Genomic DNA, 26420 nt, shown 5'->3' with positions numbered 1-26420 from the left:
GAGAATTTTTGCTATTTGTTCTGGTTTGCTTCATGACATCAGAATTATGTAAAAAGATTATATGGTATTACTCATTTCATTTTCATACCTTTTATTAATTGAATTAATCTTTTGCCACATATTAATTATCTTAAGTATAATAAACACCTCTATAGTTTAGTGTCAAGTGAAATAGCAGAAGTGCATCTCAGTATTTTTCAGGTCATATGTAGAAACATATAAATACAATGATAGTATTCGTTGGTCTTCATCTAGTTCTTCATGTCACCGTGGTGGGCAGGTGTGGCACTGAATCTATCCAGGTATCATCCAATAGCTTTAAAATTCAGAGAGTCTCTTTGTGATGGACATAGGTGCTCTGGGCTTGCTTTCCCATCTGTGTGTTTCCCATGCATGTGAATTGTCATCTCCTGGTGGAAGTAGAGGCTGTGTTAAGTTTAGGGAACATTTGTTTACGTTTCTGTCTCCTTTCCTGTAGGTGGGCCCATGTCATGTGTGCCGTTGCAGTCCCAGAAGTCCGGTTTACTAATGTCCCAGAAAGGACCCAGATAGATGTAGGCAGAATACCTTTACAGAGGTTAAAATTGGTGAGTGCCAATACTTTTTTTTTCCCCCTCATAAATTAGTGTTAATTTCAAGTTCTGAATGTATCTATTCATGTGCATACTTTTTTCTCAGTTTCTTTGAATTATTCTACATTTTTTATCCTTTTAGCCTAAATTACTTATCTGTACGTATTCTTTTTCTGTTGTGTTGTAAGTGTGCATATAGCTTTCTACGACTTATGTCTTCAGTGAGGCAAAGGAATACTGCATTTCATGAATTTATGTGACTTTTCAATCTCAAGGCGATTGCTGAAGTTTGTTAGTAACTGACCCGAGCTATCCAAATATCTCTGTTTTAATTGCTTAGTCTTTCTCTCTCTTGCCTGTCTTTGGTTGACCTTGACTTAGAAAAATGAGTCTTAACTTGATTTCATCATCTCTTCACCAAGAAGCTTGCAGAGAAACTGATTATTCCTGAGGGATTTTCTCACCAACAGATAAAGTTCATTTAAATTGTCCAACTCTCTGGCTGGTTATCTTCTCATTGTTTCTCTTTGTTCGATTGTTTTTGTTTTGTTTTTTTTCTTTTTTCATGAAAAGGTAGACCTTTAATGTCCTCAACACTAAAGTTATCTTGGAGTTCTGTTAAACTGTGAGCTAACAGGTTACTAGTTCAGGCTCTTAATATTTCATATATAATGAGAATTTTTCCTAAAGGTAAATTGCATGACTTTAAAATGCTGAAGCACGTCTTACAAGTGGACTTAATACCCTGCAATTTCTTTAGTCTTTGTTATTTCTAACTTGGGGTCTTTCCACTGTTTCAGACACTGAGCTGTAACTCTCCACCTGAGTGTTTCTTTGTTATTAGTAGTCCCTCCCCCACTGGTTAGCAGGGTGTTTTGTCCCTGGACTTCTGTCTCAGGAACTTAGAATCTATTCTCCTGTCTTTCAGTGAACACTGTTATTTTTCATTATAGCTCCATTAAGAATTTCAAATAGCTAGAAAATATGTGGCCCTTTCTAGGCCCGATGATTGCTGTTGGCAGATATGAGATCATCTGCCAACTTGATCAGAGTGTGGTAATGGAAGTTTTGAGAATGAGATGGAAATAACTGGGCATTTAAATGGCCCTTTAAAGCTCATGGTGACTATCAGAAGAGAGTAAGGTTGTTAAGCTCATGAACTTCCAAAGGAAAATGTTTGCACCCTTATATCTTGATCACCAGTTTAAAAAGAAAAACTAACCTTGACATGAAGAGAGAGGCAGAAGTAGTGTCTTCTGTGACTGTGCAGATTGCTCTTTCTACTTGATTTCAAGAAATCTCATATGTAGCCTTTTTCTGTCCTCTCTTTTGTCTTACTGTGCTGATACTTTGTTTATAAGTGCAGTTTGAGTACAAACATTTTAACACTTCAAAGTTTGAAAAATTGGTACAGAAAAAAGAAAAAATACAATAAATCCTATATCACATTACATTTTATGTGCAAATTGCTTTTCATCTATTGCTTTTTACTTATATAAACTTGTTTTCATTATTCAGTTGATACATATTCTATCTGTGGATATTGTTTGGGTCTTTATGATTAGAACAGAATGCATTAGTTTTGTCCATTAAAAATTATAAAAATATATTTTTCATTGGGGGAAAAACAACCTACCAATAAGAAAGAAATAAACAAAAAAATGGCCAGAATTAGGATTATAAGGCAGGTTATAAAGAAAAATGTTGAGTTCATTACATACTACAAAACGTAATGCTTAGTGTGACAAATACTAACAAATGTCTTACATTTTAATTTTTTTCTGATTTACAAGTAATATGTATTTGTAGATATTCCAACACTATATTTAACACCCACCTTTGGGTCTCTCTCCTAAAAGATGGTTTCTGTTATCAGTTTAATGCCCCTTGGAATAAGTGGTCACTGCTCCTGGTGCTTCCCTTTAAGGACCTATGTACTGGCTACTCTTATCTACAGATTGTCCTTAGTGATCTCTTGTCACCAATACCAGTCTCAGAGGGGTTTTAATGGAACAACCAGGGAGGGCCAGCATGGATCATTTCTGTGCCAGTCAAGAAACTGTATCTAGAAATCTGAAATCTGATGACGGCCTCCAAAAATGGTAAAGGTTGCCACCTTGATTGTGTATGTTGCATATTCTTTTGAAGTTTAATTAATCTAATAAGTGTACATCCAGCTAGAAGTAAGAGCAGTATTTTCATGTAGTATTTCATCTCGGCTGACCTAAGTCTAGATGGAGTATTTTACTATGTCTGTTTAGTGAATGTATGTGTGTCTGCTAGTGTCAGTTTCACTTTTTTTCTGGAGCTGTAGCCAGCCCTTTTCTGGATGCTAGATTGTTCATCTGCCTTCTTATTCACACAGATGAGGGGTTGGGGATAGGAATTAGATGTTGGTGTCAGTGTATTTCACCTAACAGTTATTACCTGACCTTACCAAATACTTAGTGTATATTTTTGAGTAAGACTTTGTTCCTTTCTTCTAGCATCTCATAGTCTAGACTGGGCTTTTTTGGCTTTGGCTCTGTTGATCTTTTGGGTAAGTTAATTGTTGTGGATGGCTGTCATGTGTATCACAGATCGTATCATCCCTGACCAAACAGGTGAAGCCAAAAGGTATAAACTTCTAGTTATAAGGTAAATAAGCACTGTGGATGTAATGGGCAGCATCATGACTATAGCTGAGACTGCTGTGTATTGTGTAGGAAAGTTCCTAAGGGAGTAAATCCTATGAGTTCTCATCACAGGAATGATTTTTTTCCCTTCTTAAATTTCTTTTTGTTGTATCTATATGAGAAGACGGATGTTAGCTAGACACACTGTGGTGTTCATTCACAGTGTATGTAAGTCAGGCCATCATGCACAATGCCATAAACTTACACAGTAAGGTATGTCAGTTACTTCTCACCAAAACTAGAAAGAAAGTAAGCAGTGCCAGATATATCCTCGGAGGTAAAATCGCCCGCATATGAGAACCCCCTGGTCCACAGAGGGCATACTCATGATGAGAAAATTTTCGCCATTTTCAGAAAGATAATATTTTTGTTGAAAGAAGTGGCAGTCTTGACAGAATGGAAATTCTTAATTGCTTTTACAAAGCATCCCTAGAGTTTGGGGTTTTTGTTTCTTTTTTTTTTTTTTGCTGATTATTTGAATTTCTTGTGAATAACACAATAGCATTTGACAACCTATATGTATATTTGCTACTGTACAATTATTAATTTTATGATCCAATTTAGTATTTTAACATTACCTGTTCTTATAGACAGAGAAGGATATGGCAACCCACTCCAGTATTCTTGCCTGGAGAATCCCAGGGACAGAGGAGCCTGGTGGGCTACCGTCTGTGGGGTCACAGAGAGTTGGACACGACTGAAGAGACTTAGCAGCAGCAGCAGCAGTTCTTATAGAAATTGAGCAACCTTGATTACTCCCCCCCCAAACTTTAAACTTTTTATTTTGAATTGGGTTATAGCCAATTAACAATGTTGTGATTGTTATTGCTGTTCAGTCTCCAAGTCATGTCCAACTTCTTGTGACCCCATGGTCTGCAGCATGCCTGGCTTCTCTGTCCTTCACTATCTCCCGGAGTTTGCTCAAACTCATGTTCATTGAGTCTTATCCTCTGTCCCCATCTTATCCTCTGTCACCCCTTAACTTCTTGTCGTCCTCCTCTTCTCCTACTTGCAATCTTTCCCAGCATCAAGGTATTTTCCAGTGAGTTGGCTCTTTGGAAATGAGTCATCCAGCCCAGCATTTCACATGATATACTCTGCATAGAAGTTCAATAAGCAGAGTAACAGTATATAACCTTGATGTACCCCTTTCCCAATTTTGAATAAGTTTGTTATTCCATGTCTGATTCTAACTGTTGCTTCTTAATACAGGTTTCTCAGGAGACCAGTAAGGTGGTCTGGTATTCCCATTTCTTTAAGAATTTTCCACATTTTTTTGTGATCTGCACAGTCAAAGGCTTTAGTATAGTCAATGAAACAGAAATAGATGTTTTTCTGGAATCCTCTTGCTTTTTCTATGATCCAACTAATGTTGGTAATTTGATCTCTGGTTCCTCTGCATTTTCTAAATTTAGGTTGTACATCTGGTGTTTCTCAGTTCGTGTACTGTTGAAGCCTAGCTTGAAGGATGTTGAGCATTACCTTGCTAGCATGTGAAATGAGAGCAAATTGTACAGTAGTTTGAACATTCTTTGGCATTGCCTTTCTTTGGGATTGGAATGAAAACTGACCTTTTCCAGTCCTGTGGCCACTGCTGAATTTTCCAAATTTGCTGGCATATTGAGTGCAGCATTTTAACAGCATCATCTTTTACACTTTGAAATAGCTCAGCTGGAATTCCATCATCTCCACTAGCTTTGTTTGTAGTGATGCTTCCTAAGGCCCACTTGACTTCACACTCCAGGATGTCTGGCTCTAGGTGAGCGACCGTACCATCGTGGTTATCTGGGTCATTTCACGTGAACAGTGAAGGGACTCAGCCATAAACATACATGTATCCATTCTCTCCCAAATCTCCCTTCCTTCCAGGCTAGCACATAACATTGAGCAGAGCCCCATGTGCTATGTATTAGGTCCTTGTTGGTCATCCATTTTAAGTATAACAGTGAGAACAACCTTGGTTACTAATCAAGTGTCATAGAGATTAAAATTTTGTGATATGTGTATGTGCACACATATGGTAGGTGCTGAATAAATATTCATGAACTGAATAAAAAGGCAGCAAAATTTTACTTACTCTCTGTGCTCTGACATAAAATTGTTGTGACTGAAGGATCTGATCAGACAATATGAAATGACTTGTCCTTTATTTATTTTTTTTTAAAGAAAAATTCTTTAAAAGTCATGGTGCTAAATTCATACACATCTCTTCCACATGCTGCTTTAAAACAAGGCACTGGTTACCTTATCTGCATCAGTGGGTACATGTGATTAGGCCACAGAGCCAAGCAGTAACTGGAGAGTCTCTGAATACCCATGGAGCACTTTTCCTGTTGTCTGAGAGTTCTGATCTTGGAACCTCTGGTCAGCCGGGGATTGAAACCTAGGGTGACCTGACTGAAGCAGTGGCGAGGGAACTCTGAGCCTCTCTCCGGTGCCCACTAGGTGGTGCTGCTGTTCCAGTTTCTTATCCAGTTGCCGTTAAATCACCTTGTTGAGAAAGTGCCAATCAGAGCCTGGCCCAGTTTTAGGGGGGTGTGTAGGTGTGTCTGTGTATGTGTCTTTGTGTTTGTGTGGGAGAGACAGACAGACAGACAGAGATGTGGTGCATGCTGGGGTGCTCTCACCCAAGGAGGGCTCTTGCTGACAGCAGGGCAGAAAAAGTGCTGCCTGCTGTGCATTCAAAGTGCTGAATCCCAGAGGGCGGTTTTTAGTTTTCAGGTTTTCATTTAGCCATATAAAAAGAGCTGCTCTTCCCGTGGGGCAAGTTAGTGTTTTTCTGTACCAGTAATAAGCAACACTAGTAAGGGCTAGTAACTGTAGGAGGCTTAAGGAACAGTTTATGGCAAACGAGTTTAAAATGTCTTGTGAAGTATGAAAGCTCTATATAAAAAATGCTTACTGTTAGTAGTAGTCTTTTTAGAATACGAAATATTGGGGTTTATGCAGAGATATTTGAATATTTTGGTAATGTTGTTGTTAGCCTTTTATTTATTCATAGATTCAACTTGTGGTTTTTGAAATACTCCTCTGTACAATTATTTGTGTAGGAAGATTCTTGTAGAGGATGTAAGAAAGGATTTGTTTGCTAGAGCAGATTTTTCCTCTTATAATGACTGTTAAAAAAAGGAGACAATGAATGGAAAACAACTCTTTCAGTGCTCTTCAATGGATTATGTTGATCCTAAAATAGTGCGTGTTTTGTGAAGAACCTTTATCTCATTCAGCCACCTTGTTTGCTAATATCGCAGGTGTGGCCTCTTTCAAGTCGCATAATTAAATGGATGGCACTGGAGTTATTTTCAAGATGTTGTATTTTATTTATGTGGCTGTTAATTTAAATGCTTTAATAAAATTCATTGTTATTTTTAACCAAAATACCACAAAAATATATTTGGCTACAGTGGTATTTATCCAAATAGTTTGTCTCCCCCCACCCCTTTTGTTTCTTGAACAATATTTAACTTCTGTGTAGAATAATTGTCTCAGGGGCTAATAAAGTAATGGCTGCACCATCTTAAAAATGCTACAGGTGGCTTTCTGGAAGCACCAGGTTATCAAGCAGAATCATCCCTTTAGCAGGAAAGCAGTGGCGGAATGTTACCTGAAGAGTCTGTGTATCCAAGCCGTGTTCAAAAGGGAGAGCCATTTTCTCTGTCGTCTTAAGCATTCTTCTCATTATTAACACAGCTTCTAGATTACTGAGCATTTTCTTATTTATTTATTTATTTATTTTTCATTTATTTTTATTAGTTGGAGGCTAATTACAATATTGTAGTGGTTTTTGCCATACATTGACATGAATCAGCCATGGATTTACATCTACTCATTTAGAACGAATTCCTTTGGTTCGGAACGACTTTCAGCTTGGGAAAAATTATCCTTGTGATGAGTCCTGTCGTTCCCAACCCCCTTGCCCACGTCCTCTGGTACCTTCTCTGCTTCTCCAGAGGATGTCAGAACTTTGTCACCTGGTAGGGAAAAGAATGGAGCGGATGCCAGGGATGTCTCCTGCTCCCCACTTGAATGTGTGCTCAGGGTAGCCACTCTTGGGGTTGGTTTGAAGTCACAAAGGATTGGTATGCCTGAGGACAAGAAGGAAAAATTGCTCCCACATTGTATAGATTTTAAAATTTACTCAGTCATTTCCTTTTCTTATTTCCTTCTGTCTTGTTTTCTCTACTAATATGATTGGTTGGCCACAGTCATAATTGAATTTCTGGTCATATGTGCAAAGAAGATGACAACAAAAAAGGAAGTAGAGAGATATAAAACACAAGTGAAGTTAGAATGTCTTTTTTTTTTTTTAAATTTTTCGTAATAGAAAACATAGGGTAAAAATTATCAGGAACAATTAAGAACAGGAAATTAGAGAGGGTAATGCTTTTATAGTATGATCACACAGAAGACAGCAGCATGGTCAGGAAACAGATCACCAATCTTAAATCTGATTATAAAATTTAAGGGAAGAACATTTAATTAAAAAGAGGAGTAAATCAGCACAAAATTATGGTATTTGTTACATAGTTAACTGTGAATGTCTATTACACACGTCAGTCACTTCTTGAAGATTGAATTAATTAAATATTCATAGAATTTATATAGATAGAACAACAAGGCAAGTTTATAAGAAATCTTGGAAAATTGCAGCAGACCCCAAATGTAAAAATTAGTTTTAAAATGGTTTTCCCTTTTAGAGAGAAGGTTCTTGAATAGAAGTCTTATGACATTATTGAAATATTCAGTTGCATCTATCAAAGAAAATCTCATGTGCTGTCATTGCATAGAGAACTTGGTGGTATTTGTTGACCATGCACCTTCCTCACAGCGGCATAGTGACTACCTCTTGTTTCTACGTCTGCAGACATTCCTTTGGGTTTTGAAATTTTATTTCTGCAGCCAAATAGAGGGAGAAATGATTTTTGAAATAGCTGAAGTTGCCCCCAGGCATTCGATGACCTCCGACTTGTATTTGACAAGTGAACCAAGCACAGGCACAAGTGTTCTCCGAGTGAAGAACATTATTTTGAAAAGGAATTTATACTGCAGTGATGACGGAGCTCCAAGCCTTTCAGTATCTGGCTGAGACCAACTATTCTGCTTAGAAGCCTCTATACACTTTAAAATTTGTACCTGAAGGCAAATAATAGTGAACTTGAAAGCCAAAGATTATAGTTTTGAAAGGTACATCAATTCTGAAAATAGAGTAGTTTCACTGTGGTATTCCATCTGAAGAGTTGAATCAGGGATGTAAAAAAAAAAAAAAGTACATTCAGCTTTCCTATTTCCTAAAAGAAGACACTTATTCTCTTGCTAACTGGCTTATGTTATCAGATGCATCGAATACTAAAAATAGAATTACTGATGGGGTCTGCCTCTCGCGCTGTAAGATCACTCTGAGTCCTATTTAGTGAATATTACAGCAGTGTGAGAAAGCAGCTTCACTTTCTTTCCAGAGGAAATCATAGCTGTATTCGACAGAGCCTCTGTTAGTGCAGTTCCGGGAATGCAAAGACATATTGATTATCTTTCATCACTTTAAAAGAAAAAAATGTGTTGTAAAGGCAATCAGTAAAAGTCATTATGTTTCACATAAACTCATGTACTGATTTATTCACGTCTTCTGTTATTTTTAAAGATGAAGAGAAATTCTAAGAAGATAATAAACTGACAATGATGAGCAAGTTTATTGTTTAAAAAGCAGTTGAGGAAAAATTTGGTTGTAATAGGGAATTACTGAAAGGGGAATAAGCAATACTACAAATGACAATTGTGGTGTGGTGTGTAGGGTCCTGTTATTTAATATGCTCAGTATAAAATTTATTGCCTCATTAAGAACATTCTTCAGGATTTCAACATATGCATGTCTCCAACTTTGTAAGATTTTTAAATAAGTGTAGTGAAAAAAGTACATTAGTAGCTGTATAGTACTTAACTGTCAGAATGATTTGCTACAGGGACTAGATCCTATTGCAAGCTGTCAAATTTGTATATTGCTGTAATACCAAACCATAAAATCTTTTGAGTAAAATGGAAAATGTCAGATGGGCATGACTACAAATAATATACTTTCTGAAGGCTTTAGATGTCTATAGGAGAAAATGTGTAAATGCATGAAATGTTACCTTGTTACTATGGATTTTTCTTTATCTGTTGAAAGACAACTGTGAGGCAAAAGGAAATTGATTGGCGCCTTGAAATTTTTCAGTTTTGACTCATTTTTTTTTCCTGAGGACTAATTTTAAAAACATTATTAAATAGATAGATAGAACTTCACATAATCCATGATTAAAGAGTATTGTGAGGGAGTCATCTTACTTTTTGACTTACATTGCTGAGTGCTCCATTTTTGCCCTGATCTTGTCTGTGTGAGTAGTGATTACTGATGGATCTTTTAAATGAGTGAGTGATTTGGGGTCAGGGTTCCAGAGATGGAGTCACCCCTTTCACTCATCAACTGGGTCGGTACCTACAAATGCTTGCCAAATCGAGATAGCCGCTGGATGGTTTTAAACAACCCATAGGATTTTGCTTGTCCTACAGTGATTAACAGAGGTTATAGTTTTTGAAAGGTACAGTCATTATTGTAAAGCAATGGATCCATTATTATTTATTTTTCACTATTTTAGTATAAATTATTTATTCCTTCGGAAGGGGCTCCTAAAAAATCAACGAAAAGTTATAAAATGCTTCTTATGTAAAGTGACAGTCTTTCCACACTTGTCATTAATTTAATGTAAGTCAGTGTGGTCTATTTTAGGCGTTTTCCCACAATTTAGAAATGTCATTTTCTAAGAGAGCTCATAAATACAGGTACCAGCCCAGTTTGCATTTATTGATTTAATTATCAGCGGTTCTTTGCTTTTATCTGTATTGTCATTTGGATCATGCACTTCTCATCCTCTGTTACATTGAGATTGAGCATGTAGGCTCTGGGCTGAGATTGTTTTGAGTTCCATGTCCACCACCTAAGGAACCTTGGCCATACAGTTTAACCTCTCGAATCTTGTCTGTAAACTGGGGTGGTTGTGAATATGACATGAGATAGTGAAGGACCTGGCATGTTGCTACCCTCAAAAGTTAGTCACTGCTTATGGTAGCTGATGCAACCCCTTGCTGCCTAAATCTCTGTGAACTGCCTTTTAGCCAATCAGAATCAGAGCAGATAAATATTTATAAGGAGGAAGTGAGTTCCTGCTGCGCGCTCATTTGTTTATTCATCTGTCCAGTATGTATCTCTTTAGGACTTGCTGTGGGGTTAGGTGATAAATGTACATCATTTCTGCTTGTATAGATATTACAGAATAACGGGAAGTTACTGAAAATTCAACAAGTGATTACAAAGCAGCATGAAAAGTTCTTTTGTAGTAAAAGTCCAGGATGCAGTGAAGGATCTTGCTGAATTTGGGGCATAAGAGTTGGCAGTCAAGAGGTGTGGAAGAACCTGCTGGAAGAAGCAGTGCTTTATAATGCCTCATTTGAGCCCTGAAGGATGAGAAGAGGTGCACTGAAGAAGAGGATTGTATTTAATTTAAAAGTTAAAAAACGAAAGCAGCATAAGCACATGAAATACAACTGTAGTTTTGGTAGGTCCACATTTTACATTTCAAACACCCTTGAAAATTTAGTGTCCAAATTGAGATGTGTGTAAATACACAGCAGACTTCAAAGACTTAGTATGAAAAAAAAGAAAGTGAAATATCTCATTAGTAATTATTTTTATGTTGGTTATATGTTAAAATATAATATTTTGGGTTTTTAAAAATCCATTTGTTAGTTTGTGTTAGTAAAATTAATTTCATTTGCCTTTTTATTGTAATTACATATACTTAACATAACATGTGGCCCCTGGTAGCTCAGACAGTAAAGAGTTTGCCTGTAATGCGGGAGACCCTGGTTTGATCCCTGGGTCAGGAAGATACCCTGAAGAAGGAAATGGCAACCCACTGCAGTATTCTTGCCTAGAAAATCCCATGGATGGAGGAGCCTGACAGGCTACATACCATGGGGTCGCAAAGAGTTGGACACAACTGAGCGACTTCACTTTCACTTTTCAACATAATATGTAGAACTTCCCTGTTGGCTCAGATGGTAAAGAATCTGCCTGCCATGCAGGAAACCCTGGATTGATCCCTGGGTCAGGAAGATCCCCTGGAGAAGGCAATGGCAACCCACTCAAGTATTCTTGCCTGGAGAATCCCATGGACAGAAAGCCTGGCGGGCTACAGTCCACGGGGTCACAGAGAGTTGGACACAACTGAGCGACTAATACTTTCACTTTTTTCAACATAACACATATTATTTTAACTATTTTTAGGTGTATAGCTCTGTGGTATACATGGCATTAAGTATATTCATATTGTTGTACAACCACCATGCCCCTCTATCTCCAGAACATTTCCCAAGCAGAAGCTCTATACTCATTGAACAATAACCCCTCATTCTCCTCTTTCTCACCTGTTTTTTTTTTTTCTTTTTAATAAATTGTTCATTTATTTAGCATGTGTTATTTATCACCTACTGTAGTAAGCTGAATAATGTTCGCCCAAAGATACTAAGTCTTAATCTCTGGAACATGTAAAATGTCACACCTTATTTGGAAAAGGAACTTTTACAGATGTGATTTAAGGATTTTGAGATGAGGTTATTTTGGGGATTATCTGGGTGGGTCCAAAATGCCATGACACCTGTCCTTTAGTGGCCATCTGTCTGCAATGCAGGAGACCCGGTTCCATCCCTGGGTTGGGAAGATCCCCTGGAGAAGAAAATGGCAGCCCACTCCAGTATTCTTTTTTTTTTTACTTTAAAATGTTTAATATAATAGTCATTGGAAAATTAAAAGCCAACGCAAAATGTCAAAATAAATACTGTGTATCAAAGGCATATTGAAATTAGGAAACTAGGCAAGTATGATACTTGAATTATCTGTAACAAAATCCAGCAAGTTAGAGCACTCCAACCATAAACAATAAAAGACATTAAGATATGTGAAGCCAAACTTTAAACTTGTAATTGCTGTAAAAACTGATTCAGAGACAAGAAAGTTCACTCTGGGAGCAGCCCACCCTAAACCTGCTGTGTCAAATCTGAGAATTTCATTTCTCTCTGTGAGAATGAAAGAACTTTATCACGCTGAAACCTCTTTAAGTGTGCATGAGGTTACTTCTTCCCAGTAAATCTTTTATTCAGCAAATCATCCATTCACTTGCCTGGAAAATCCCATGGACCGCGGAGCCTGGTAGGCTACCATCCATGGGATCGCAAAGAGTTGGACATGAGTGGGCAACTTCACTCACTTCACAAAGGGAAATTACACACAGAAGTAAGTCATGTGATAGAAGCAGAGTCTCACCTGTATTTTTGATGTGGCTCCTAAAACATTAAATAGTGTATATCTGGCTCGCATTTTATTCCTACTGGATTTTGTACATTTTCCTGAACACAATGATGAACCTTTGATGCTGATTAAGAAGTGAATAATAGACTACCTTTGTGTTTCACATGGATATTCTGCTTCTGGTGGGGAGAAAATATTCAAGAGAGCAGGACTGAGGCCAGAGAGGCCAGTTTCAGTAATCATGTGAAAGATGATTTAAGTGTAAAGCTGATATGGAGATGAATGAATTGATTGTAGGACGGGTTGACTTGGACTAGGTGTGGAGGAGGCTAGGGTTCTGGATAAGCAGCTGGGAGACTGGTCATCATGTGCGTACAGCTTGTTCTTACCAGAAGGGCATGGGGTTGAGGAGGAGGTACGTTTGCGCATATTTGATTTGAGGTCCGTGTATTCCAACTAGGTGCAACACAGGAGAAACACATGCTAGAATTCTACTTCTCGTGGGTATGTAAATATTTACCAGCTGCTCCTAGGTTGTCACATGAAGTTCAGTAACTATTACTGGTTAGTAATTCAGAAACAGTGTCAATAACCTCAGATATGCAGATGACACCACCCTTATGACAGAAAGCGAAGAACTAAAGAGCCTTTTGATAAAGGTGAAAGAGGAGAGTGAAAAAGCAAGCTTAAAACTCAACATTTAAAAAACTAAGATCATGGCATCCAGTCTGATCACTTCATGGCAAATAGATGGGAAAACAATGGAAAAAGTGACAGACTTTATTTTCTTGGGCTGCAAAATCACTGTAGATGGTGACTGCAGCCATGAAATTAAAAGATGCTTGCTCCTTGGAAGAAAAGGTATGACAAACCTAGACAGCATATTAAAAAGCAGAGACATTACTTTGCCAACAAAGGTCCATATAGTCAAAGCTATGGTTTTTCCAGTAGTCATGTATGGATGTAAGAGTTGAACCACAAAGAAAGCTGAATGCCGAAGAATTGATATTTTTGAGCTATGGTGTTGGAGAAGACTCTTAGGAGTCCCTTGGACTGCAAGTAGATCAAACCAGTCAATCCTAAAGGAAATGAGTCCTGAATATTCATTGGAAGGAGTGAGGTTGAAGCTGAAGCTCCAATACTTTGGCTACCTGATGCGAAGAAATGACTCATTGGAAAAGACCCTCATGCTGGGAAAGATTGAAGGTGGGAGGAGAAGGGGACTACAGAGGAAGAGATGGGTGGATGGTATCACCAACTCAGTGGGTGTGAGTTTGAGCAGACTCTGGGAGTGGTGATGGACAGGGAAGCCTGGCGTGCTGTAGTCCATGGGGTCGCAAAGAGTCGAACATGACTGAGCATCTGAACTGAACTGGCTGAGCAGCTGTGCTTTGTATGGATGTGAATTCAGTTCATGATAATATTGTATCTGCCTCTCTATACACTAAGTCCCCTACATACAAACAAGTTCTGTTCTGAGCACACGTTTGTAAATCCAGTATGTTTGTAGGTCTAATAAAGTTACCCTAGGTACCCAACTAACACAGTCTGCTGGATAGTACTTTTCTATAATAGGTTTATAATACTTTTCACACAAATAATATGTACATAGAAAAGCAAAAACTGAAAAGATTTTTAATCATACAGTACCTTGAGAAGTACGGTAGTACAGTACAGCAGCTGCCTGACAGCATGCATGTTTAAATCTTTGAAAGTTTGAAACGTGATGGTTCATATGTAGAGGACTTACTGTACTCTTTCTGAAGTATAATAATCAGGTAAGACAGTGTCAGCCTTGCGAGTTTCATTTTTGTCTTCTCTCAGAGTGAAAGAAATGAAGAACATTGAAAATGGAAGAAAAACCTATAGAGATGAAAAAGTTTGATTTGCAAAAAGATGAGCATTCTCATGAAAGATAAATGTTCTCATGAAAGATAAATGTGTCCGGCAACCAGTAAAGACATAGTGTGTATGGGGATTGCCAGGATGAGTGCCTTCATGTGAAAGGGGATTTGCAGTAACAGTCACAAGGGTTTGCACAGACTCACGAGAAAGTATTCATTTCAGAATGGCTTTGAGTTTAATTTCAGTTTAATTTTAGTTTAAAAGCATCTTTTCAAAAATAGTTTTTTAGGATCAATTTAAATCATAGTTTTTGGGTTTTTTTTTCTGTTCAGGATATAAAATACACTCCACCTTTCTTTAGGAGCAAAATATTTTACTTTAAATAAATGGAAAAAACAGATAGCTTAATTATAGGAATCGTGCTTAAGTTTAATTAAAACTTGCAAGATTTTTTTTCTTACAGCCATCTGTTCATAATTGGTTTTTTTAAAAATTCGTCAGTTTTAAACACTTACGTTTTTTGGACAAAGCAAAAAAAATATTGTGAAATCTTTTCACTAAATGGCAGATATTTCTCAGTAAAAGAATCATGACATCCTGGCAAAGGTATAATTTTAGCAGACTAATGAGCTTTCTGACCAGAGTCGACTGAGCCTCGTCTGATTTTTACAATGATAAATTGACTGTGTCAAAATTCGCAATCTAGTCTGGTGAAATATTTTACTATGAAAGTTTAATTCTCATTTTTTATTTATGAAAGCAGTGGTAGTGTCACAGTAGCTTATAATATGCTGGCCGTTTGGTATGATTTATTTCAATGAGTGTCACTTGTTGATGTGTTTAATGATTGTTGACCCATATTTAATTCTAAAAGCTCTAAGTGGTGAGAAATGTAATAAGTCAGCCACTGTAGTTAAAAAAATCACCATCCAAAGATCTATTCAGTTGCCTTTCCCCAGCTTCAGTGATGTCACGGCTTTATATTTGACAGCTGGTGATTTGGGGCACTGAATACTTAATGGCTTTCTTTACAGTTGTGGGAATCTATTTAGAATAATTTGTACCATAAACATATACTTGAAATGTAATAAAATCATCTTTCATTACTTAATTTGGGGATTCCACCTTATTGTCATTTGAAAGGTTTTGAGGAAAATTGTGGAATAACAGGCAGGTCTTTCATTTATCAGTCTTTTGATAAAAAACACTTATTGAGGTGATCATAGTGTCTGGTGCTTAGTGACAGGTGGCATGAGATGGACAGGGTCATCTGTCTCATGAGGTTTGCATTCTGGAAGGATTTAGATATATTGATAGATCTTCCGAAGATGTCATTTTTTTTTGGTGGTTTCAGAAGGCAGATGGAAAGGGCTAGGTTAACACATTCTTCTAAGGTATTTCTCTATAGAGAGGTGTAGTTAAGTATTCCTTTCTCATAATGTCAGGATACTTATCTAGTGTAGATAATTTCTAACAAATAGGTAAAAATATAAAAAAAATTTTTTTTAGATATTACGATATTTGAGATCATTTTAGAAACAGTATCTTAAACAATAAATTTAAAATGGTGGTATATTGTTAACATAAAGCTTCAAATTATTCATAGCTTACAACAAAATGAAATATCTTATGAATTATGAAACAGTCGTAGTAGTGAAACATTCTTAACAATATGTACTGTTCAAAAGACCACGATGCCTTGTATTTTTTAAAAGGAGAATTGAAGTGTTAAGTTGTTGTTATTTTGTTTATGGTACATAGTAAAAGGCATAAACACTACTGTTGCAGAAATTCGCTTTAAAATTTCTCTAGGAAGAGGCCTTCCAGAGAAAATTATCCTTTGCTATTTTATCAAAGCAATTTTTAAGTATTTTTCAAATAATAATGTAACATTGCAGAACATTTTAGTTGTCAGATCAGCTTAGAACTGAGGGGGTGGGGAGATCAGTGGCCCAAAGGTTTTTAGAAACAACAATCAAATTTAAATACTTCTAATTCTCAGGTACCATTTCTCTAAGAATCCCTTTTTATAATTAGAAAATGAAGAAGTCAGTGACATAAAAATCAGTCCCTTTCCCTGCAGACCCAGAAGCTAACATATGTGCATTTCCGGGCTTCTCATTTTGACAGGGGCATTCACTATTTAATTTCAGAATTCCATTTATCTTAGTGATAGCCCTAGAACCATTGAGTCTCCCTTTCCCGCCTGTGACAGTATTCCTATCTCGGTGTTCTTTGCCACACACTGATTTGGGGAGCTCTGCACTGTAGCTGTGGCACCTACCACCACCACAGTGTCCATTCTGCATAGATGAGACATGACAGCCTTTTAACCTGAGCTTGCTCTGCATGCAGAGGGTGACAGCCCACCTGCAGCAGGGAAAGCAAACAAGCACGTGTGATGCGTTCCTCTTAATCACATTCTATTTCTCTCGGAGATGTTCCAAGAAAATGACAGGCCAAGCTCAGAGTTCAGGTTATCAGCCTGAGACATGTGAAGCACAGGGCATCTCCACAACAGATAAGGCTAAACTGTACTGCTGAACTTTGACTTGTTGATTTAATGTTAGAATTTTAATATATACATCCTATAAGGTTATTTTAGTTATAAAAGCAATGTCTGTCATCAAAAAAAAATTTTTTTTCTAGTTGAAGTATATAAAATGCAAAATGAAATCATCTCTAGCCTCGTGCCAGTCCACAGCAGTAATCACATTTTACTTAAGGCAGTAATGATTCCTGACTCTTTTCTATGGAGGAAATAGCTTAGAAGGATATGGTGCTTCACCTTACTGTGTTATACTTGAGAGTGTTTCAGTAGTATACTATATACATGTGGAACATAAGTCTGCTTTATAAAAATATCAACCCTCTCTTAAGGGTAGTCACGGTTTTCCTTTCTTTCCTCTGGTTCTTATGAACCTAGCAGCATTCATGATGCTTCACACTCTTGGCACCTGTCATTTACTCAGAAACTTTCCAGGCTGCGTTTTTAAGTTTTTTTTTTGTTTGTTTGTTTAATAGAACTTAACCACCTCGATTGCCTAAAGGTAGTCCTGAGCGGTCCTCAGTTGTTCCATTCAGATGTAAAAGCATCTGAATGCAATAAGAAACCATATGAATATTGGGCCCAACAGCATGGGTTCCTGTCTCAGCTCTGCCACATACCAGTTACTTGAGAACATGTCATCCTCCTTGGAAGCCTGTCCTTGATTCCATGACAGCTGTCCTTGCTTTTCCTTCTCTCTCTTTGGCCTTTAGGTCTCAGTTTTCTTTGCAGGTTCCCCTTCCTCTGTCCATCTCTTGAATGTTCATGTTCCCCTAGTTTCTGTCTGAAGCTTTTTTCTCACTCTTCACATTCTCAGTAACAACTTGTAAAATTGAAATCACAGTAATAGTACTTTCTTTCATTGTTGAGTATCAAGATAAGGCATCTAGCATACTTTGCCCAGTGCCTGGCCATAGTAAGTGCTCAATAAATGCTCCTTCTTATTATTGTTATTATAAGTATATTACCTTAGTAATACCATTACAGTAAACAGTGAAATAAGAATAAAATAATAATGTATATATACTTAGTAAATTGATAAATAAATGATATTGTTTATTTTTAAGTTTTATCACTTGGAACATTTTATCATACATAAAATATTACAGGTGATTGTCAGTGAAGTTCACAAATGTTTAATTGAAAAAAACTTCTTTAATTTTAAATAATTACAGATTCACTGTAAGTTGTAAAGATAATATAGAGATTCTTGTGTGTCCTTCATCCTGCTTTCCTTATCAGTTGCATGATATACAACTGTAAAACCATATCAAAATGAGAAATTGACATTGGTATAATATATGCACTTAGTTCTATGTTGGAGAAGGAAATGGCAACCCACTCCGGTGTTCTTGCATAGAGAATCCCATGGACAGAGGAGCCTGGTGGGCTGGTGTCCGTGGGGTCGCACAGAGTCAGACATGACTGAAGAGCCTTAGCAAGCAAGCAAGCAAATTCTGTGTAACTTTATCACATTTATAGCTGTCATTTTATTAGAAGGAAGTGTAGTTCTGCAGAAGTGGTTAAAAGGGAGGTAAAACAAAAATAATAGCAATGCATTGTGGTTTATAACATTGTGAAAGTATAAAGAACTCTTGACCCTTGACTTAAAACAACTCTATTAAAATTGTGTAAAAATTTATGGGAGGGAGGGTCAAGAAGGAAAGGATGTATGTATACCTATGGCTGATTCATGTTGATGTTTGGCAGAAACCAACAAAATTCTGTGAAGTAGTTATCCTTCAATTAAAAAATAAATAAATTTTTTAAAAGATATGAAAGAAAAATTGTGCAAAGATTTGGTCTTATTCTTCACCAGAGGACAAAATGCTTGATGACATTATCCATTAGGCAAAGCAAATAAAACCACAATGTTATGCCTCTACATATCTATGGAGTAGTTAAAATCAGTAAAACAATACCAATGCTGATAGATAGCAACTAGAACCCTCCTCCATTGCTGGTGGGAATGCAAAACGGTAGAGCCATGTTTGGAAACAGTCTTGTTATTTCTTGTTAAATGAAACATACAATTTACCATACCATCCAGCAAGCCCACACTGCTAGGAATTTATCTCAGGAGTGAAAATTTATGTTCACACAAAAACCTGTAAGTAATAGTTATAGTGGCTTTTTTATAATCATCAAAAATCTGGAAACAACTCAGTGCTTTTCAACTGGTGATTGAATTATCAAACCATGGTACATCCATACAGTATGATACTTCTCAGTAGGATCAATCAACATGGGTGACTTTTGAATGCATTATGTAGGTGAAAGAAGCCTGGCTCAAAAGGCTCCATACTATATAACTCCATTCATCTTGCACTCTGGTGGAAAATAAACCTTTGAGGTTTATTAAACCAGATTAGTGGCAGTGACAGTGCCTGGTGGAGAGGTTGACTGCAGAGGGCACAAGGAAATGGTTTGTGTTTGTGGAACTGTTGTATGTCTTGATTGTGGCAGAGGTTGCATGACTGTGTTCTTTTATTGAAATTTGTGGAAACGTACACATTAAAGGGTAACTTTTATTACATGTCCTCTGTGCATGAAATTTTCCAGGCAATACTGGAGTGGGTTGCCATATTCTAAGTATAAAACCATATTTTAAGTGTTACTGGATTGATTAATGATAAATCCGTGGTAATGATAATTACTACAGGGTGAGGGGAAGTGTGGCAAAGAAAACTAGAGGAGAGGCAATGAAAGAATGTGGGCGATGTAGGAAGGGGTATGTTTGGGGAAGTGAGAGCTGGAGTCCAGGACGACCCATATCTCAGGCAACAGAAAGTGTCCATGCCTTCCCCTCTGAAGACTTTTCGCATAGGTCTCCCTCGATTCAGATCTCAGGTAGCTATTTGCATGGCTGAAATCTTACTCCCAGAATCATTCCCGAAAAGGTGTTAATTTTAGTTTCTGCTGCTTCATCATAATCATTATCTGATTGAGTTAAATGAGATATTTGTTATACTACATTTGCACAATGGCTGGCACAGAACACATTTCCATAGTTAACTCATAAAGTGATGATGTCACATTGTATTTAATAGATGAGAAATCAGAGATTTAAGGTGGTTCTTGTTGTTTTAGTCTTTAAGAATACTTCCCCCATTTGTGACTGCATGGACTGCAGCCTGCCAGGCTCCTCTATCTGTGGGGTTTTCCAGGCAAGAATACTGGAGTGGGTTGCCATTTCCTTCCCCAGAGGATCTTCCCAACCCAGGGATCAAATCCGTATCTCCTCATTGGCAGGCAGGTTCTTCACCACTGAGCCTCCAGTTAATAGTGAAAGAGCCGTGCTACCCTGGCCTCCAGACCCAATTCCCATGTTCTTTCCTACTGAGTTATATTCACCTTGGAGTCAGATAACTTTCTGATCTTCTGAAAGGCTGAAAACAAACAGTTTTGTGCAGAAGTTAATTGCTTCCAGGGTTTTCCATGAAAACCATCTTCTCAGTTCAGGTATATTATCTGATTTTTGTTTTGTTTTGTTTTATTTTCCATTTCAGGGAACTTCAAATGGGTGCTGTGGTATAAAGTGATGTCTGGGTTATTTAAGTTCTTGAGAGAAATAGGTTGCGAGGGAATGGGGGAAGTATTCTTAAATTAAGTTTAAAAATATCCTTGCACAGTGTCATTAGCCTTGCAGGGCCTGTCAACCTCCAGTTCACTCTTTCCTGGTGTCAGATGTGTTGGAAAGCTTTGACAAACAGTTGGTATGCCAGAGACATCTAAAAGCCTCCAAGAGGTGCGTAGAGACACATAAATCTATTGTCTAAATAAACTCCACTAGTGGCAGGTGTCTCAGAAATCTAACTCACAGTGATGTGGGCACATGGGTTTTGTTAACCAGAAACAGCATTTTAACACTGACAGCTTCTAAAGAAGACAGCTCTAGACAGGAATTCACTGTCTGTAGAACTGCAAACTAATCTTGCCTTCAAATGAAAAGATTGTAGTGTGGCTTACTTTATACAGCAGAGAAGGCTGTCATTGTTGGGTTTATTTCCTAACATCTGAATCTTTAATGCATAGCAGTTTTTCTATCAGTCATTCTTGAAACTTGACCTGAATGAAGATTTTGGTTTTGAAAATTTTTGTACAATTAAAACTTGACCACTTTATTTTTATGCTTGTGAGCGAGTCTTGGAAAAGTCCTCATTGTTGTTGTTGTTTTAGGTTTATTGGTTTTTGAAAATATTTTCATAAATTTCTTTTTTATCTGTTTTCTTTTTTTCATCAAAAGGCATTTTATTTTAAATATAGCAGTGTGTACATGTCAATTCCAAACTCCCAATGAATTCCTCCTCCCCTACCTTACCCCCCAGTAACCATGTTTGTTCTCTAAGTCTGTGAATCAGTTTCTATTTCATAAATAAGTTCATTTGAATTATTTTTTTTTAAGATTCCACATATAAATAATTATTTCCTTTTTATTATAGAACAGTTTTGGTTCTTTTGAAGTATGTCAGGTATGCAATGTGAACATTTTACCTGTCCACTATTTGTAATTTTAATTATTTGAGAATAACTTTAAAAGCCCAGATCACTGTAGTCAGTTGTTTTGCTGAGCCTTCTGTGGCTACTATCTAAGGCATTAGCAAGTGAGCCTACCTGTCTGTCTGTCATCGACATGTTGATGCAGCTTGTTGCCTCTGTTTGTTAGAACACATGTACATGAAAGGTATGTGCTCTGTGGCTTCTTATGAATTTGGGAGTTGACAGAGGCCTTAGGACATCTGACAGAATCATATACCATATATGGTGAATGGGTGATTTGCACCCTTGAGAATGATGTTCTTCTTCCATTTTTATACAAGAAGTAATGAAAAGAATTCCTTCTTTCTTGAGCGAAGAAAGGATATGAAACAATTTTTTTCTTCAAGTAGACCCTGGAGAAAGGCACCCCATCTGTGATGGGTGAGCGTGAGATAAAAAAGAAGCAGATTGTCAGCCAAACAATTCTGCATCCAGGTGCCTTGTCAGTGTCCTGCAAGCAGATCCCAGGGCTTAATTCCTTTCTGCATATAGTGAATTAGTTATCATTCTTTCCATGTATGCTGAGTTTTTTAATAGTTTAAAAAAAGATTCAACTGACTTGTTAAGTTGGTTTGATCTTGCTTATCAGAAAGCTAGATGGTGGAGAAACAAAAGAGATAACCTTTCTTTTAGATATTTTATTTAGTCTTTTTGAAAGATTTTTATTTGGGGGATAAATTAAGTCTTGGGTGCAATGATTTGTCTTATTAGTATTAAAATAAGTCAACTCTCACCTGTCCCCCATTCATGGAAATGTGCAGTAGCAACACAGCCTGCGCGAGGGAAGAGATGTTTACCGTGTGTATGCCCCGCACTGGGTGCTGTGCCCCTGCTATGAGATGCATCACCCTTGTGGTCCTCAGCAGTTCTGTATGCATTCAGGATTTCAGTCCCCTCTTTGCCAGGCCCTTGGAGGGCACCCTACTCTAATGAAACAACAGTAAAAACAGCAACAATGAAAGCCCAAAGTTCTTGCTTTCATAACATTTTATACTCAGCATTATTGCAGCCCATTTTTTACTGGAACTTCAGATGGCTTTAAAGAAATCGAGATATATGACTATTCATTTAAGATATACGTAAGGGAAATTGTTGAACTGGGACTTAATCTGTATCACTCTAAAGCTCTTATATTTGCATTAAAATTCATTAATGTATGGCATGTTGGACTTCTGAAATTTACATTGAATCTTTTAGGGTAGGCTAGAAATTTAGGCACAGAACTACACCAACAATAATAGTGAAGTCTTCCTGTGAAAACGGCAGTTCAGTAGGAATTGGGAAGTTGCATAGGCCCCTGCCTCCCCCACCCTGCAAAATCTTGTTTAAGGTGCTGTACTTATCCTAGAAAGGAATAGTCAGTGTCATCTCTAGGATGGGGACACAATAGCCTGAGTTCCTGCTGGTGTCAATCCATGGATTTTTCCTAAGATAAAATGTCACCTGTCATTTTCCCCTGGAACTTTAGGACTTTGCAGTTATTTTAAGTTTTGTTTGTTTCCCTAATGTGTGGATAAAGCTACTTCTTTTGACCAGTGTACTTTCCCAATCCTGAAATTTCTCTCCTTTTGCAGTTGAGTCTAGCATATATCCTACTACAGTTTCACAAATGTGACTCGAATCGAAATCTTCCCAAGGTGCATCAAGTTAATGGTTTGGGTATATCCCGGGGCCTCCTCCCAAAGCATGGAGGCATTTTAAAAGGACTCAAAAGCTGGGCGGTTAATCCTGCAGCACAGCACAGGCCGGAGGCTTGTCTCCTGGGGAATCAGCTTTCTATCTCCCAGCCTGACTCCTGCCTTCCTGCCGCGCATCAAAGCAGCTGAACACATTTTGAGTTTGGGGCAACTATCACTCATTCATCAAAGTTCCGTCTGAGTGATACATGTTTTTGAAAACAGATGTGGAAACTGAGCTGACAGATGTTGAGAATGGCCCTGGTGTTGAAGCCCATGTTGTTGCACATGTTGTGGGAAGACAGGTCGTTAGCATTCAGAGTGGCACACCTACAATCTGTGCATTCATCACGCTGTTTGCATAGCTCTTGGATTAGTCTTTGTGGTTTGATTTGCGTTGCTTTGGAGGTAATTAAAAGCTGTCCTCACCCCCACGCCCTGCACATGTGCTAAAATATAATAAACATGAAATACATAGCTTACTATGTATTTTAGTGGTTGGCAAGATATACTAATGTTCTTGTGTTGAGTGTGCTTTGTCATTTTGGCTGCTCTGTGCCAGGCATTGCTGGGTGATACTCCAATAAGTCTTTGAAGTTGATATCATTTTTCCCATTTTATATTTGGTAAAACTGAGGCTAAGAGGAGTTTGATCATTTGAGCTTGTCCAGCTGCTAAACAGTAGAATCCTTAATAGGAGGAGTTATCCTATTTAAAGTCCTAAGTCCTCCTCCTTAATAGGGTAACACCCACTCTGCTGCCTGTCCTGCCTCTGGAATGTGATGGGGAGCGAAATACTAAATGGAGAAACTAATGCTCTATGACTCAGAGAAACACCTTTAACCTGCTTCATGACTCCTGCATCTCTCATCAGTGTCCGGGACCCCAACTGTGTGAGAAGTCAGCTCATCAAGGCAACACAGTGCGTGGTCCACATTTTCAGCCAGACCAGTCACTCTAGGGAGAAAGCATCTGTATGCAGTGTTCATTTCTGTGTCTTGGTCACATTTCTTCCTGAGCCAGGGCAGCACGTGGCCATGTTCTCATCTTGGGTTTCTCAGGTTCCAGGCAGATAGTTGGGTTCAGAGATGTGTAAGAATCTCCAATACAGTTAAAGGGAAAAAATAAAGTTCTTCAACATGCATATTTAATCCATATTGCTAATAATTTTGCCTAAACCATGCTTTGATGAAGAAATTTAAGAGAAATTGTACATACATGTTCTCAATTATTATTTTTTTAATGAACAGGGAAATTACTTGAATGCCATATTGTGGTTGCTGGTGGATAGTAGGATATTGGGTGATTAAAGAAAGTAATTTTTTACATACATTTGTGTAATTTGAAGCTTTCTAAATATGAGAAGCTTTATATTTATACTTATATATTTATATTACTTGTAAAATAATTTTACTATATATTTATATTACTTGTAAAAATCAAAGGAAATAAAGTATAAAATTAGGTAAAACACTATTTGAGCACCTTGGTCTTATGACTTTTTGTTTAGTGGCCCTTGGAGGAGGGATATGGGACCAGCTTAGAGCAGAGAGTATCCAGGGGTTTCTTCCCTTTGCCTCCGACGGAAAAACCCAGAGACATCTTTTCTTTTTCTTTATAGTTTCAATTCTGGACATATTTTTTTTCTTATTAATGTTCAAAATTCCATATTTATCTTCTTAATGGTTTAACATGAAGGTTCCCTTGTGATGTCTTTAGTAGTAGTTTTCAGGGAATCCTTGTTTTACTTGCTAACTAAGACTAAGATCTGTATTTATTTTTATTTGTCATTTGAAAATTATATAGCTTAAGTCTAGTATAATTGCCTTCACCTTTGTCTGAAGTTTCCATATCCAAAAAATAGATTTAAAATATACTGAAATTTCTTTCATTGCTTCCTAATTTTCTTAGTATACTGAAATCAATGTCCAATGTCTTCTTAAAAAATTTTTTTATGTTTATTTGGCTGCGTTGGGTCTTAGCTGTGGCATGTGCATTCCCTAGTTGAGGTGCATGAGCCCAGTACTTTTGGTGCCTGGGTTTAATTGCTCTGTGGCCTGTGGGATCCTAGTTCCTTGACCAGGGATTGAACCCACGTCCTTTGCATTGGAAGGTGGATTCTTAACCCCTGGGCCACCAAAGGAGTCCCAGAAATCAACGTATTCTTGTCTGTCAAATGTCGTTTCCATGTGGGTTCAGTGATTCACCTGGAAAACTCACTGGACTCAGCTTGTAGTTGTTCTCACAGCTGTGATTACAGTAGAAGCACACCAAGCAGACTCAGCAAAAGAAAAATGCACAAGAGGTGGAGACTGGAGAAAACCAGCAGCAAGCTTCCGGAGTTCTTGTCCAGTGGAGTCACACAGGACCCCTTAATTCCCCCAAAACAAGTTGTGACAACGCATTTAAAATGTTGCCAACCGGAGAGGCTAGTTAGAGAATCGGTGCCCAGAATTTTTACTCGGAACTGATCACATTGGGATCCTCTGCCTAGCATGTGCCAAAATTCCAGGCTCCCAAAGGGAAATGAGCGTTTGAGTTGTTACTGTGCAGTTTAGGCATTGTGAGCCTTTCTTTTCAGGAAACAGTGGGAACTCTCTCGAAATTCAAGTTTTCAGACTCCTGCCAGGGAGTCAAAATTTTCAAAGATAGCAGTCTCAGACCTGCTCTGTTAGTTCTTTCTACACAACATGGACTAGAAACCTAGAAATACTCATTTACACCAAAGGAGAAAATAAATTTGCTGAGTAAAGAGTATGTGCGTTAACTTATTTAAGAGTGACTTTTTGGACATCTCTCTAGCTCAGTTTACACCTCTGTAAAATGCACTAGTACTTTGCACTTTAAAATTCTGTGTTCCTGTATGTTTTCTGATGCTTTTTACATCTGCAATTCTCAGACTGGGGTCCATGTACCCTAGGGTAATGTGAAGACTGTCTCAGAGGAACAATGCATGGATAGTTCTGAAAGGATCCATGTTCAAATCCTCAGCTTTTGCATACGCTGTTTCCTCATCTTGGTGTGGAGGGGAAAGAAACTTGGGAGGAGCTGCTGGCTTTCTTTCCTCCAACCCCTGCCCCTTTTGCTTTACAGAATAAATGAATTGCTCTCAGGTGGGTAAACAGGGACAGATTCTGAGGCCAAGTGTTCAGAGAGCAAAGCAAAGGTAGATTAGGTAATAAATACTGAAGAGAACAGCACATTATTTTGCTTGGGCCATAAATGTAT

General features: G+C 37.7%; 1 protein-coding gene across 4 annotated transcripts in view; it reads left to right on the top strand.

Annotated features, from left to right (window-relative positions):
• Positions 1-26420, top strand: part of KDM4C (lysine demethylase 4C) — a 397429-nt gene that overhangs the window by 270921 nt on the left and 100088 nt on the right. For all 4 annotated transcript variants that reach the window (XM_065907905.1, XM_065907903.1, XM_065907906.1 and 1 more), the window contains one exon: positions 479-587. In XM_065907905.1, the coding sequence (XP_065763977.1) occupies positions 479-587 (109 nt within the window). The remainder of the gene's footprint in view (positions 1-478; positions 588-26420) is intronic.

The sequence above is a fragment of the Muntiacus reevesi genome, chromosome 17, assembly GCF_963930625.1.
Source record: "Muntiacus reevesi chromosome 17, mMunRee1.1, whole genome shotgun sequence".
In the NCBI taxonomy this organism is placed as follows: Eukaryota; Metazoa; Chordata; class Mammalia; order Artiodactyla; family Cervidae; genus Muntiacus; species Muntiacus reevesi.
This window is presented reverse-complemented; position numbering and strand designations above follow the sequence as displayed.